General features: G+C 35.7%; 1 protein-coding gene across 2 annotated transcripts; it reads right to left on the bottom strand.

Annotated features, from left to right (window-relative positions):
• Positions 1 to 4,926: 4,926 nt before the first annotated feature.
• Positions 4,927 to 15,600, bottom strand: LOC131911256 (prolactin-7A1-like). 2 transcript variants are annotated; one of them, XM_059263236.1, is made up of 7 exons: positions 15,570 to 15,600; positions 11,357 to 11,535; positions 10,577 to 10,615; positions 9,821 to 9,853; positions 8,254 to 8,361; positions 6,313 to 6,492; positions 4,927 to 5,145 (listed from the first exon to the last, which is right to left on the bottom strand). In XM_059263236.1, exons 1-7 carry the CDS (start codon positions 15,598 to 15,600, stop codon positions 4,927 to 4,929), a joined length of 789 nt encoding a protein of 262 aa, XP_059119219.1. The 2 variants fall into 2 exon arrangements, with proteins under 2 accessions (XP_059119219.1, XP_059119220.1); XM_059263237.1 differs by having other exon boundaries at positions 11,357 to 11,532.
• Between the last annotated feature and the right edge of the window lie 297 nt (positions 15,601 to 15,897).

Here is a 15,897-nt window from a genome sequence, read left to right as displayed (position 1 = left end):
ATGAACCAGGTAGAATCGTTGTTGTGGGGCCACATCTTACTTATGGAGACTTCAGAGATCACTGTTAGGAAAATTTACTGTTCATTTGGGAAAGCTTAAACATTATTGATATCAAAATGGAAAGTTTAAATTTTAGGATAGCACTATATCTAAAGAAAGTTTCCAAAGAGTCAAGAATAAGTGTTAGGAGAAACAGGAATTTGACAACAGCCTCTAGATTTTTGGTTTTTTTCTGTCCCATATCAGGTGGTTCTTCTGATTCCTATTCCTGTAATTGTATAAATAGTGAAGTTAATTCTATTTTATCAGGAATAAATTCAGCAGTTTCAATATATAAAACAATTCTTTCTGTATATTGAGAGTCAGTAACTATATTGAGAGGTTCTGTAAAGTCCATTAGTACCATAAGGATGACATACAATTCTGACTTGTGTACAGAATCATAAGGGCTTTGAGCCACTTACTTAAATTGTCTAATTTATATACTGCCTTTCCTGATTTATTTGCATCAGTATAGAATATAGGGATTCCAGAGATTGGTGTTCTCCATACAATGTGTGGAAGGACCCAACTGATTCTTTTTATTAATTTAATTCTCTTGATTTTGGGATAAATGTTTTAATCTCTCCCAAAAAGTTACTGCAAACTCTTTACCAGTATTCATTATCTTTCCATAAAGAGGAAATTTTTTCATTAGTTAAAGGTACTACAATTTCTGCTGGGTCCATTTCTGTCAGTTGATAAAGTCTTAATTTTTCTTTTAAAATCAAAACAGAAATCTTTTCCATGTATGTCTTTTATTTCTTATTCTGTTTATGTGGTAGAAATATCCATTCTAATATAATATCTTCCCTGTGCATCAAAATCCCTGTAGGGGATTGCCTAGAGGGTAATATAACCAGAATTCAGTTAAACTTTGGATCCACATGATCCACATGTGCATTCTGTAATTTCTTTTCCATCAAAGCCAATTCTCTTTCAGCTTCAACTGATAATTATCTTGGATTGTTTAAGTCCTTGTTCCCATCTAGGGTACTGAACAAATTACTCAGTTCATCAGGACTTATCCCAATTGTGGGCCGTAAATTGGAAATGTCTCCTAGCAATCTTTGTCATTATAAGTTGATCTCTACTGATTTATACTTTGTGGGCTCTAAATTTTTGTAGACCTATTTTATATCATAAGTAATTAATAGTATCTCCTCTGTATTTTTCAGAAGCAATTTGTAATCCCCAGCAAGGAAAATGTACACAAATTATTTCCAACTATTTTTGCACAAAATATTGGCACAGAATGGGGCTATTTAATATTCCCTATGGGAGAATCTACCGTTATTATCTCTTAACAGGCTGAGAATTATTTTAAGCAGATACCCTGAAGGCAAAATTTTCCCCATCCTTTTCTTGTGGAGGTATAGAGAAGAAACGGTCTTTTAAATCAATAACTATAATAGACCATTCTTTAGGTAACAGAGAAGGCAGAGGAAGTCCAGGCTGTAGAGAGCCCACCAGCTGAATAACTTTAGTTGTGGCTCTCATATCCATCAGCATTCTCCATTTTCCACAATTTTTTAAAATAACAAATACAGGAGAATTCCAAGGGATGGCAGATTCTTCAATATGTCAAGCATTTAGCTGCTCCTGAACTAGCTGTTCTAAGTCCTGTAGTTTCTCTGATGCCATAGGCCACTGCCCAACCCAGACATTGTCAGTTAACCATTTTAGGGGTAGGACTGTTGGTACCTCTGAGAGCTCAACAGCTGTTGTTCCCTGTTTTTGTACAGCCTGAACTGTCAATGACTGTTTTTTATAGTGTCTTATAATTTATACCCAGAAATATGAATTGGTTTATGGTCCATTTCTGAGATTGGAGGAAAATTAATCTGGGTATTCCATTGCTGTAACCACAACAAAAAAGCAAAGAAAGTTGAAGACTGGTCTTTCTTCTTCTTTTTTTTAATCTTTATATTTGAGATTTATTATACAATGACATTGTTTCTCCTTTGCCTTTCCTCCCTCCAAACCCTTCCGCATATCCTTCCTCTCTCTCTTTCAAATTCATGCCTCCTTTTCAGTTAATTGTTACCATATGCATATGTATTTGTACTCCTAAATATAACATGCTCAGACTCTATAATGTTACTTGTCTGTAGGTTTTCAGGGTTGACCATTTGGTATTGGATAACTAATTGGTGTGCACTTTCCTGGAGAAGATTATTTTGCCCACTCTTAGCATTCTTTAGTTGCCTGTAATTCTTTGTGTAGTGAGTGTGGAGGCTCACAGTCTTTCATGTCATTCATTTGTTATTAGTCTTATGTGGAGTAATATCATAAAAGGTATACATTGTAGAAATGTAATAGTCAAGCATAGTCTATAGTTTCTCCAAGTAAAACTAAATATGCATTATTTAACTAGCTACTTTACCCAATGTTAAATCAAGTTTATAATATTTTGTTTTCCTCTGGGAGTCTACCACTTGTCCTCCTAGTAAGATCTGTATACTTTAATTTCTCTGTTCTTCCATGAGAAAGCAATATATGTTGGGACTCAGAAGGTTGTCATAATAATGAATTCCAATAAAATTTATGCCAATATTTCAGTGGCAAGAAAATATCTTTTCTATGGGAATTCTTCTGTGTAAAAAATGTCAGTTCTCAATGTTGTACTTATCTGTGATTTTTAGATTATTTAAAAACATTATAATGAAGATACAATTAAGATATCCTGGCCTTGGTATATATGCTTCGTTCAGTCTACATAAAACCCAACCTCTTGCCTCTAGATGAGCAGTCTATTTATAAGAACACACAAGAGTCAAAGAGTGGTATAGCATTGTCTTTAATAACAGAATAGATAGGATAATTGTAGAGATGTCAGAGCAGTTAAGAACACTGGATAGATACTCTTCCAGGAGACCTCAGTTTGGTTCCTAGAATGTAAATCGTAGTTTATAACCATCTGTAACTCAAGTTCTAGGGAATCTGATACCCTCTTCTAGCTTCTGCAGTCACCAGGCAATACATGGTACACATACATACATTCAGATAGAGCATTCATAAGCATGAGTTAAAATAAAAATAAATTTTAACAAAAGAAAGATAATTGATGGCAAACTCAATAGAGTATGACTTCTCACATTGTGTTCACTACTAAGATCATATATGAAACCCATCTCTGATGAAAATGCTGCTGTGAGGAAAAAGAAAGATTTGAAAGTATTCTACTGACCCACTGGGTTCCCACAATTTGGCCCTGAGACATTGCATCCAGGACAAACGTGTGAGCTATTCATACATTCATAGCTATTCCAGCATACATGCAGCCTGTGGGCCCCAGCTTTGTAATGTTTAATGAATAAAATTATTTTTGCATTTTCTATGCACATGTGAATAAAGTTAACAATATGTGTGTAATTCAGTTCAAAGTGTCCTGGGCAACAGTGAGTATATCCACAGGTGTAGACATTGGTAAAACAGGTTCTCTTCATAGAAAATTCATGGATCTGCTATAATATTACTTAGCCTTTAAATTTCATTATAGTTAATCTACTATATAATGTGATATTTTTAATTTCTGCCTTCTCTCCCCTCTCTCTTTCCCAGCTTTTCTTTTCATATAACTCACCACCCAAATGTGTGCTAATATAGTTTTGGTATTATCCACTGGAGTGTTGACCAACTACAAGTAGCCCTATGCCCTCACCTTTCTGAAGGCATTATCCATCAGTATCTCCTAAATTATGGGGTGGAGCCAATGTCACTTCCCCACTCCATGTTTAACTGCTTACTGTCTTGCAGTAAGCCCTTCTTATACAAGAAAGCACAGCTTGGGTCTGATCACGTCCAAAAGACACTGCTTTACTCTGGTACTCCCCAGCCTTTGCCTCTTAACAGTTTGTTCTGCCATCCTCTTTCAAAGTGGTCTTTGAAACTTGGGTTTTCATAATACAGATATTTCATTAGTAGCTAAGCAATTTTTTAATACTTCTTCTCTGGACTTCTATTACTTAAGAATTTTTTTGTTAATTGCTGTGCACTTAACTCTCTAACAAGGCTTAAGAGCTTCAGCTAGTCTATGAATACAGAGATCAAAATTTAGAAGGAAATTTGAGATTGAACAGTTTCTTAGACAAGGGGTAGGAGCTGTACTTACCTGTGACTGTATGGATAAGTTTTAGAATGTAGTTAGAAATTATTCTGGTCTATTAAATTGTAGGGTTTAGATGAGTGCAGGAAGCATGGGGACAAGCATAGGCATTCACCAGGCTAGGTCAGATAAAAGGGTGTACCAGCCTGACTGGACCTAGAGAAAGGACAATGGCATGAGATGACAGAAGAAGGTCTGATGGGCCAAAAGGACTACTCTTGAACACAGGACATGAATCTTAGCCCAAACCTGGAGCTTGGGAAGGCATGGACATGGCTCCTAAGACTAGATTGGACCACTGAGTGTGGTACTATTTGGTCCTCTTTGAGTGCAGTTGACTTAGGGATAAGAAAAAAGATATAACAAAGCTGAACCAGAGTGCAGGCGGTCCTGGCCTTGCAGAACCTGTTAGGTAGCTATGGTATGTGGCAACAGGGTGGGTTCTGGCAAACTGAATGACTTTCTTGAGGTATCCCAATATCCCCATTACTTAATAATGTGGAAATACTTATAATTGTGAATTTATTCTCTGATTCTAATAACTATATCAACATTAATATTAATTTACTGTGATTCTAAAGTAAGTTGTGAATTATTCCAATTTCCAATCAAACCTCTTAAAGCATTTAATATACTTAGTACTAAATAAATAAAAGATAACAAATTTTCTTTTTAAACTTTGACGTATATACAGTTTATTTTTCTTTTAAAAAACACACATTACACTCAAGTATACCTTCAAAGTGTATAAAATTAAGACTATTTAAAAGGATGCAGCATCATGAATAATCTCCAATTCTTGAGGATGAGCAGATGTCACTATCAACAAGCACCACACACCCCAAGAGCATGAGAGAAAGGTCAACTGTATTCATATCAACATGCAAGCAATAGGATAATTTACAAAGAGCAAAAAAGCGGAAGTCTTCATCAGATGACTGAAAGTCTTCAAGACCAGACCAGAAGGTATCATCCACATTTTCTATTGTTCCAAAAACCTGATGACCAAAGTGATAACCAGTCAGTTATAATTAACACAGCTTGTGTTTGCTTTTCCTTTCCTTCCTAGATGTTAAATTACATTTAGAAAAATGATAATAATATTAAGCTTTTTGCAGGCCAGTGTCTTTTTTTAGGATAGCTGCCTCCAAAATATACTGATGCAAGAGTGGTGAAAATGTTAGGGGGGTAACCATCTGCTCATTAATTGGATAAGATGAAACCCATACCTGACACTGTTAATGAGGCTTAGAACCTAAGACAAGATAGGTCACAGACCTAGTGTAAAACCTATTACTATTATTCGGCTAAATGAACATAGCAATAAAATATTGTGATACACATAGATGAGGATCTTTCAAGCCTCATCAGAGAAGTTTCTTCTTACAGTATATAGTTATTAAAAAGAGGTACATAACTATTCAGTGTGCAGAGATTAAGAGACTCTGAACCACTCTGCCTTAAGTAGGATGTCTTTATCAAACCCCTCCCCTCAAGGATCCAATATCTACACAGGAGAGGAGGGAGAAAATTGTTAGAGGCTGAGCTTGTGGGTGACTGCAAGGAAACAGGGTCTTCTAGACACAACGTGACTGATACACACACAAACTCATACAGACTGAGATAGTATGCACAAGGCCTGAACAGGTTCAAACCAGATAATATTCCAGGACTGAGAAGGGGAAGCAGACACAAAGTCCTATCCCTAAGCAAAAAAGTTATTTGCTATTGATAACTGACACAAAAGGGAAATAATCAGTTTTGTCCAATGGAATAAAAGCAAGTTGCGTGCACACATTTTCTTACATTTAATTGACTTCAGATGAAATCTGTGTTTTTATGACTCTGAAGAAAAAGGAACAGGATTTGATACTTGAGCAAAGACTTGGACTTGACCTTAGTAATTAATGCTCGTTAGCAAGGTATAAGCATGATAGGAGACTCTAATGAAATAGTCAGGAATATTTCACTCTGCCCAGACCTACAGGTACTATTCATGCTACTGTGAAAAAGCCATACTTTAATGTTTATCCATTAGTTCTGAGAATGTCTACAAAATTGGGTGTCAAATTTTGTTTTTGCAAAGTGAGGTTTTCAAAATTCAATATCCATTGTAAAAGGTCATATCATTCATCAATGCAGCAAGTGAAGGTAACACTGCTCACCTTGTTGAGTATACTCTTGGCATCCCCAAAAAGCTCTTCATTTTTTGTCCTAATGTCTTTGGCTATTGAAAGGATGTCATCATACATTCCTGGCATACTTCCAAGTATGGTCAGGAGGTTGTCAAGAGTGTCGTTCCAAGCCCGCACTCTACTGAGTATCAGTTTTGGAAAGTCTTCAAGCTAAGCAGCATGTTTCAGCAATTATATTAATAAGTGAAATAAAGAAGGATTAATTAGTTTTGGTTTTCTATGAGATATCCAAATTAAATCTCCATTAGTTATTTTTATGGGAAGGTAGAGTGGTTTAGGGTAATAAAAATAATATAGATTAATAAAGTAAAAATGATTAACCTATAATTTGTCATCATAAAATAATGTATGTATATACATATATATTATTTCCAATTACACATTTAATTGATCATGTTATGTTTTCTATATAAAATTTGCCATCTGATCCCCCTGTAAACTCTTTTATACTTTATTATTTTGCTTGTCTGGGAGAACCCAGGGATTTGCTGGGGCTTAATAGGTGTTCTGATTCAAGAAAAATAGATTTCCCCCAGTATAAATGGCAAGACATTTAACATAGATTCATCACACAAACAAACTAGATTGGTCAAAATCATAATTATTTTTAGGTTATTTTAAGATATTAATAAAAATATTCCATGAAGACAACCTGGCATTAATAAGTGTGATTTCCTCAAACTAGAGCAGTCCCTCTCCTTGCCTCTAGCAGAGTGGCACATTTTTGGAACATAAGTAAAGAACAACAGGAAGTCATTGTTCTTAATAACAGCATGAATAGAAATAACAATAGGATTTTGACTTTCCATTGTGTTCCAGACTCTTACATGAAACTCATTCCTGGTTTAAAGTGCTTCATGTGCTAATATCTTTAGATGTTAAAGAGACAATGAAAAGGGTAGAGAGAAATCCAGTGGAAAGAGGAAAAATACATGAAGGAAAGGCCCAGATCCAAAGGTTTTGGCAAGGCAGGTAACTGGGACCATTGCTGCATATGAATAAGAGTGAGGACTTGAGTTGGATGGAACCCGACACTCATTCTGACAGAGAAGGCTGATGGTCCAAGTTCTAGAAAATTTTCAAAGCCTCAGTCTACTTACACCATCCAGCTTTTGTGGATGTTAATTGCAGCACTGTCAATAATGCACTTTGTGAAATTCCTGGTCTTAGAGTACACACCTAGATACACTTTTCTTCTTTCACTTTGCCTTCTTATTTTCACATGATGCCTAAATCAGTTCATTTGAAGATAAGTTATGGAAAGGAATCATAAGGAAAGATCCTAACAGTTGTAAATTAGAGCTGCAGTGATACGCAGACCTTCTCATTACAACTGAAGGCATGGCTCATTATCAGGAGCATCAGGTCGTGTTTATAGCGCTCCCTTGTTCAGGTGCTTACAGCTAAGACAAAGAAGAAATCATAGGAGTTGGAGGAATGAATAGGAAAATAAGAAGCAGAAGTAGAATCAAACAAGTCTTGAAAATCAAGAAGACTGAGCATGGTGGTCAGTAATGTGAGATTTGCTGTGGGGAGCCATTCACTGGTAACAGAAAAGCAACACTGCTGTTACTGTAGTTACTGAGTAAAGTCTAGAGGTGAGATATCATTAAACCACAACCCTCTAATGGACCATGTATGGACCTGCTGTAATATCACTTAACATTTGCTTATTTATTATGAAGTATCTAGCAGGACTTTTCCGTGTTCATTCTCAACCTATTTCCTGCAGGCGTGGTTACCACATCTATTACAGTACTTGCAGAATGACAAAGCAAAGTTAGCCTACTGTTCTATTTTCATGTAGGTTTGGTTTCCACTTCTCTTTCAGTATTTACAAAAATCTGCAGCATGACAAAGTAAAGCGAGCTCTTTCAGCTTTTTAACTGAAAAGCCAAACTATAGACTTACAGAGATCTTTTGGGCTTCTTCCACCTTTTCTGGAGTTTTGATGGAATAATTGTGGCAGGAGGTGAGAGTCTGAGCCAGTAACTCCTTACCTCCAAGAAACTCAAGCATCTGTACATATCAAAATTAATATTCAAATAATTGGTTTCTGAAAAATTAGACAATGAATCCACAATAAACATATTAATGCACTCTATAGATGTATACTTTTTAAAAAAATAAATCTGCATAAAATCTAAGATTAAAAACTTAACAAAGTGAATATTTTGATCCTTTCTTTCTTAATCTCATTTTGCTTTACATCTTAATTTCAAACCTCTTAACCCTTTCCTCTATTTATTCTTCTCTTATTTTTTATTTTCTCTAAATCTTTGTTTATCAAAGAATTTTATTTATTTTATTTTCTTATAAAATAACAGAATTGATAAATATAAAGTGTCTTAAAGATCATCTTTCTCTAGAATCTAGGCCCAGTATCATGGTATACTGTATCTAAATTTGTTAATTTCTTGCTTCCTGTATCTCCAAATTGATGTGTCTTTTAACTGGACCTTTTAAAATTGTATGTTTTCTTTCTATTACAAGTGAGTATATACACCAGTACAATTCAATATTAATCATAAATCCTGACTGGAATTGTGTCATTTGACAAAAGTAAATATAAAAACACTGATCATTTTTAGGAAATAGTAAACAATGAAATAAAAAATATATTGATCAATGTATAATCTTAAATATTATATTTTAAATATATTATTATTAACTTGTTATTCAAATCTGATCATCAGCTACTGTGCAAAAGTTTAATGGATTACTAGGAATGTTAAAAATTTGAAAGAGGGTCAGTAAAGAATGAGGAATGAGAAACTTATGAGTAAGAACACAATAATAACACATCTATTGCAAATGCAGAGACATATCTCTTGATGCCCATTGTTCTACTGAAGCCTTATAATTTTTTCTCCTTTATATTTACAGACCTTGAACAAATAACATATAGTCATCTGGAGGAGAAAGCCTATGTTTCCTGTCAACCAGCCCCCTCTAGTACTGGATATCTCTAACAGGATTCCTAACGCTGGGAGTTCCTGAAAAATCAATTAGTGTTTTTCCTCCCTCTTGACATGGCTTCCATTTGGATTGGTTCTGTTTCCTACACCCAACTGACTCAAATGCAGTTCAAACTTCTTAGGTATCTGCAGTGAAATAAGTGAAAAATATTTCTTGTTCCTTAAAAGCTAGATCTGGATATCAGAGTTCTTTTCTATCCACAGTGATTACACTTCTATTTTACAATAATATTGTTTTAATTAAAAAGTAAAAAAATAGAAAATCACACAAATCATTTTTTTTCTATTTATTTTCTGTTTTTCTTTTTCTTTCAAATCATGTTCCCTGTAGCTTTCCCATTCTCATTTTACTGATTACTGCAAGAGGCTTCTTGTGTAATAGTACAAGAACATAATATCACTATATCCCTGTGGAGGTGTTGCTTGATATTTAGTCTTTTGAATGTCATTAGCATGAAGTCTTTTGTGACAGAAAAGGTGGAAATAAGTGAAGCACTTACGAATTGGTCAGATGACTCTGATGACGAGCTTAGCTGAGTCCAAATGAGGGGAGTGGCAAAAAAAAAAAAAAAAGTAGCGAGTAAGGAGACAACATGATTGCATATTTATTAGAAAAAGCAACATTCTCTGGGTACCCATTTCTGTCCTGAAGCCATCTCTTGTCTCCTGCATGACCCTGACTGACCTTGAACAGCCCTCAGGAAGACAGAGCTGTTTCTTTCTAATCCAGCCTTCCCAGTGAATAAACTGGTGTTCCAGAAAACTTCAAACCTGATCCTCAGGATTTAGAGTTTATGAGAAGCTTATATCTTGTTGTTATTTGCTTTTTCTCCACTTGAATTACAACAGTTTAGATTCATTCTGTTCCTTTCCTGTGCTTCTTCTCTATTGGATGTCTCCAGTGTGCTAAGTAAAGATGGCAACAGAGACTAGCTTTGTAGAAGCAAGATCATGGAATCAGAGTTCTCTCTTGGATACAACTATTAAAGTATTGTGGTCCAAGTGTGAGGATATTTTAAAATAAACAATAATTTTTGAAAAAGCAGAAAAACCTTAGAAATCCTTGTAATCTTGCAAACCAGAGATTTCCTGGAGCTGTCCCATTTTTATTCGACATTTTATTTCTTGGCACTTTATTTTACCCATGGAGGTATATTACTTGAACTTACATTTGAAGTTTCCCCATGCTAAATTCAAGCAAAGTCATTGAGATGAAGGCTTAGGGGAAAGAAGATAGAAGTAAGGGAGATACTTACAAATTTGTCAAAAAATTTTGCAGAAGACTCACTGATAGTCTGAGACAGGGTGAGAAAAAAATAGTAAATTAAAAGACAGCATAAATACATATTTATTGCAAAAAAAAGACACATTCTTTGGATACCAATTTCTATGCAAAAGCCATGTGTACTTTCTCCTCCTTGATACTGACTGACCAACACACAGCTCTCAGGAACAGAAAACCATTCCTTTTCTAAACCTCCATTCTAGTTGAATAAACTCATTCTTTGTACCTCCTTAAACAAGGACTCCCAGCATTTAAAAGTTTGAGAAGGTAATGTTTGGTTTGGTTGTTCGTTGGTTTTCATTGTTTGTCTTTTCCTCTTGACACACTATCATAATTTAGATTAGTTTAATTCGTTCCATGGACTCACTGTAGTGCATTTCTTCTCTATTGGATTCCTGTCGTGTGCTAAGCAATAATGCTAACAGATACTGGCCTCCAGCAAACAAGGTAAGGAAATCAGAGCTCTTCCCTAGATGTGTCTATTAGATTTTTATGCCACAAATGGAAATTTAAGAAAATTTAAAGATAAGTAGGGGAAATTTCAAAGCTTAACCCATTCTCTTACATTACTTTTTAAATAAAGGTTGTTTTATTTTATTGTTAGAAAGGTGCATTATTTGTAACACATCTTTATGTAAGCTGTAAAGGAAATTTGGCTCATGTTAATTATAAATGTGGTACAGGACAATCTTTGACAGGGAGGTTGCTTTATGAAAAAAATAAGTAAAACAGATATAAGTGAAGTACTTACAAATATCCTGCGCATTTCAGTGTTAAGCTTACTGATATTCTGAGACAGTACCAGGGCATGATCAAACAGATCCTTGAGGTGTAGCTGATCATCATCAGTCTCATCACTACTCAAAGGCACAGAGACCACATTCTCCCATAGAAGGAGGTTTGATACCAGCAGCAGCAGAAGGGCCCCTACTAACAGAAACAAGAGCCATTCAGATCCAGTCATCCAAAGTTACCAAAAGAAATTCCATCGTATTTGCCCAGTGCCTTCCCCTGTGTGATCTGATACTATATAGCAGTGGTAGTGAAGAAGCATCTCTCACTGTCAAATGTAATTAAATTGTTATATTTGCACAAGTATATAGTGTCAGAACTTCACAACTTGATGACTTCCCACAGCCTGAGATTGATCTCAAAAATAGTTATGAAATTTTCATTATTGGAAGATTAAATTAATTGTCTTCTAGTTCAGTGTTGTAAGAATTTTGAAGAATTTATGCTGGTTTTCAATGATCACTTCCTCCAAGACATCACTTTTCCTTTACTTTTTTTAGATTAATATAGTTGCATTATTTACCCTTCCCTTTCCTTCTCCCAACCCCCCTATATAATTCTCCTTGCTCTGTTTTAAATTCATGGCCTTTTTTCTCATTAATTGTTGTTAGGTACATATATGTATGTACATTCATACATACATAGAAAAATAAGTATGTATATTCTTAAATATATATTGGCAACCTGTATAATGTTACTTATATGTGAGATTTTCAGGGAGGACCATTTAGTGTTGATAACTGATGGGTGTGCTTTTCCCTGGGGAAGATTATTTCTTCTGCTCTCATCATGCCTAGTTCTTTGTGTAGGCTTGAGCTTTCCTGGGCTTCACTTCATTCATGTTAGTATGCCTATTGTTTTTGTCAATATTCAACTCATGCTTAGGCAATCATGTTAGTGAGACTTTATGGGTATAGCTTCTGACATTCCTAGGAGATTCAATCTTAGTGCAAACTCTCTCTTCCTTTGCACAAAACCCACACCTAAGGCTCAGAAGTCATTGCTGAAGATGGGAAAGAGAAATATGAGTTTTTCTGACTAAGTGTGCAATGTGTGCTTTTGACAGGGTAGCATGGTAGCTTCCATTTTATCTTCTTGCCTGAAAAGAGTAAACACATGAGTGACTGTCGTGTAACACTGATCATGTTGGGATTCCTGTATGAAAAGGCACCTCCGGACTGGCTTTAGTATCTTATGGTAATTATTCTATGAGTTTGTCATTTTACAACAATCTGCAGAGTGTCTTTTCTATGAAGTTGAACTTTCTGATACCCCTCTGGGTAGACTGATCCTGTGTAATGTCATCAAACCATTTTGTGGAAAGAGAAAGCTGGTAGAATTCATTGATTTGTCCCTGTATCTTGTATCAGCTGTTGTATGGCATACTGTCAACACAATGAGCTTTGCATTATGCATTGTGAGTCAGTACACAGCCAGGGTCTCTCAGTTATAACTGGGTCATAGGGAACATATTCGTAGTCTTGAGGCTCAGTGTCAGCAGATGTTACTTGTAGAGATTAAGTTTTACCTTTGAACATTTGATCATGGAAACCCCACTAATCTTTATTTTATTTATTTGCCTCACTCGATAAAATAACCTCTTTTAAATGAGTTTTCATGGTTATAAAGTACGTTAATGTCATTATCAAATTACATTTTTATAGGTGGACAATATAGAACTCTAGAATACCCATAATTAATGCTTTCAAGAGGATGAAGCTTCACGTAACTATCAAATTGAAAAATTTGTTATTTTTAGTGAACAAATCTGAAAATTATAGAACCTTTGATAAATGCAATTTAAAATGTTCAAAATAAAATTGGGGTACTGGTAAGATTTATTAATAGGAAAAAGGACTAGGCAAAAAAATTCAAAAACAATTAAAACATTAGAAAAGATTATGGAGGATACTAGATGTGGAACAAGGATGACTGGACTGCTACTCACATCACCAGGGAGGCTACCTAGAAAACAGAACCCCAAGAAAGACACGGGGATCACCCAATGACAGAGAAATGGAATGAGATCTACATGAACAGCCTGGACATGAGTGGGGGTAGTGAAGGGCGAGGGTCAAGGGAAAGAGAGCTTGGGGGAGCGGGAGATCCCAGCTGGATCAACAACAGAGAGAGAGAACAAAGAATAGGAGACCATGGTAAATGAAGACCACATGAGAATAGGAAGAAACAAAGTGCTAGAGAGGCCCACAGAAATCCACAAAGATACCCCCACAACAGACTGCTGGCAATGGTCGAGATACAGCCCGAACTGACCTACTCTGGTGATGGGATGGCCAAACACCCTAATTGTCATGCTAGAAACCTCATCCAACTACTGAGGGATCTGGATGCAGAGATCCGTGGCTAGGCCCCAGGTGGATCTCTGGGAGTCCAATTAGCGAGAATGAGGAGGGTTTATATGAGCGAGAATTGTTGAGACCAAGGTCGGATAAAGCACAGGGACAAATAGCCAAACGAATGGAAACACATGAAGTATGAACCAATGGCTGAGGGGTCACCAACTGGATCAGGCCCTCTGAATGGGTGAGACAGTTGATTGGCTTGATCTGTTTGGGAGGCATCCAGGCAGTGAGACCGGGTCCTGTGCTCATTGCATGAGTTGGCTCTTTGAAACCTGGGGCCTATGCAGGATCGCTTGGCTCGGCCTGGGAGGAGGGGACTGGACCTACCTGGACTGAGTCTACCAGGTTGATCTCAGTCCTCGGGGGAGGCTTTGCCCTGGAGAAGGTGGGAATGGGGGGGTGGACTGGGGGGAAAGTGAGGGGGGCCGGAGGGGGGAGAACAAGGGAATCTGTGGCTGATATGTAGAACTGAATTGTATTGCAAAATAAAAATATAAAAAAGAAAAGATTATGTAGTATAAAATGAAACCACCAGTTATTTATAAGCAAAATAAAAAATAATTCAGATAAATACATTTTAAATTATTGTTTTTGTTCTTTAGGGTTATGATAATTACATCATTTCCTTCTTTCCTCTCTTTATCTCAAACCCTCCCACATGGTCTTATTCTTTTTCAAATTCACAACTTTCTTTTCTTTAGTTGTTACATGTATATACATATATATACATTTATTAGCATATATGTATGCCTTACTAAATACATATATACAATGTATATACATATATACACATTTATATGCATATATGTATGTCTTACTAAATACATATATACTAGTCACTATAACAATATTTGTATATGATTTTAGGATTGACCATTTGGTATTGGGTTAAAAATTAGTGCACTCTTACCTCATGAAGACTATTTCTTATTGTATAACTAAAACGTCAAAAATCATGATGCTTTCACTAATTTGTTTTATGTATGGTAGATATACATGTATACAGTAAGTACATGTAAAGTCCATCCATTTATCAAGTGAAAGATACCCACAGTTTAACCTGAGCACAGGGAGATAATGATACTGGATTTTTTACCTCATAAAATTTAATTCGTGTTTGTTACCAATTCTTTACTTAGAAATTTTATCAAGAAGAAAAGGTAGTATTACCATAATATCCCTTTTGAAATATATTTTGCTTAAATGATAATTTTAAAGTTGTATAGATACCTATCTGTTACCCTTGAACACTAAGTCCCCACATTAGAAAATACAATTAAGTTCATTCAAGTCAAGCATCTCCTAGCAGAGATCCAGAAACCAGGACATGGTACATTCTTCTTTCTACAGTTACTACAAATTTAGTAAGAAATCTCCTTTTACGTCATCCAGTCAAATGTCTCAATTTCTGCAATTTACTTTTAGATGTTGATCATTTCATACCATGGTCATCTGAGGTTGTATAAGCAAAAGACTTGCTCTTACCACTAGATACTGATAAACTTCTTTTCTCAATTAAGAAAATTCAAAATGTCTCTAGACATTTCTACATGTCACCTGGAATGAAGACTCCTTTTAACAACCACTGATCCAAGAGTGTGCAGTGTATTTGCTTTCTAGAACAATGACTAGAAAGTATTTCTAAGCTTTATCTGATTTTACTTGTCCTGATTAAGCATGAACAAATAAATGTCTGTTCATTCTATATAGGGTAAAAGTGACACCAAAAATGTAAATTCTCCAAAGGCTCTTGTAAATCAATGGAGTGTCTCATCTTATTTAAAAGAACAAAAGGAAAGAGTTACTTACAGGAGCTTGGTTGAGAGAAAGACAGTGGCATCTCTGAGGCGTTCTGGCACAGCTTGGCTGTTTCGCTGCAGTCCTACCTCCAGTAAAGATTCCACCTCCATATATAGGCCAGTGAACCACCCTCAAGGCCACACACTGCTAGGGGGCAAGAAGAAGGAGCATCTGTAATGAAGGTGAGGGCCATATGACTCTTCAACTTCAGGAAGTACAAACATCCGCACCACCATGATGACTCAAGGAGTCAATATGACCCTTTTACTTTATTTTGGGACTATTACTAGGGTCCAAATTAAGTTGCAAATCACTGTAGACTTCTCTTCTCCATAAA

Source organism: Peromyscus eremicus, chromosome 5 (genome assembly GCF_949786415.1).
Source record: "Peromyscus eremicus chromosome 5, PerEre_H2_v1, whole genome shotgun sequence".
NCBI classification, from domain to species: Eukaryota; Metazoa; Chordata; class Mammalia; order Rodentia; family Cricetidae; genus Peromyscus; species Peromyscus eremicus.
Note: the sequence above shows the minus strand (reverse complement) of the source record. Positions and strands in the feature narration are given on the sequence as shown.

Excerpts from the sequence above, each read along its gene's own strand:
- LOC131911256 (XM_059263236.1), bottom strand. The coding sequence starts at position 15,600 with ATGCCACTGTCTTTCTCTCAACCAAGCTCCT. Across the intron at positions 9,854-10,576 it reads CAAAATTTTTTGACAAATTT|CTAAGCTCGTCATCAGAGTC; the intron begins GTAAGTATCTCC and ends ATTTGGACTCAG. Across the intron at positions 8,362-9,820 it reads CAGAGTCATCTGACCAATTC|ATGCTTGAGTTTCTTGGAGG; the intron begins GTAAGTGCTTCA and ends TGATATGTACAG.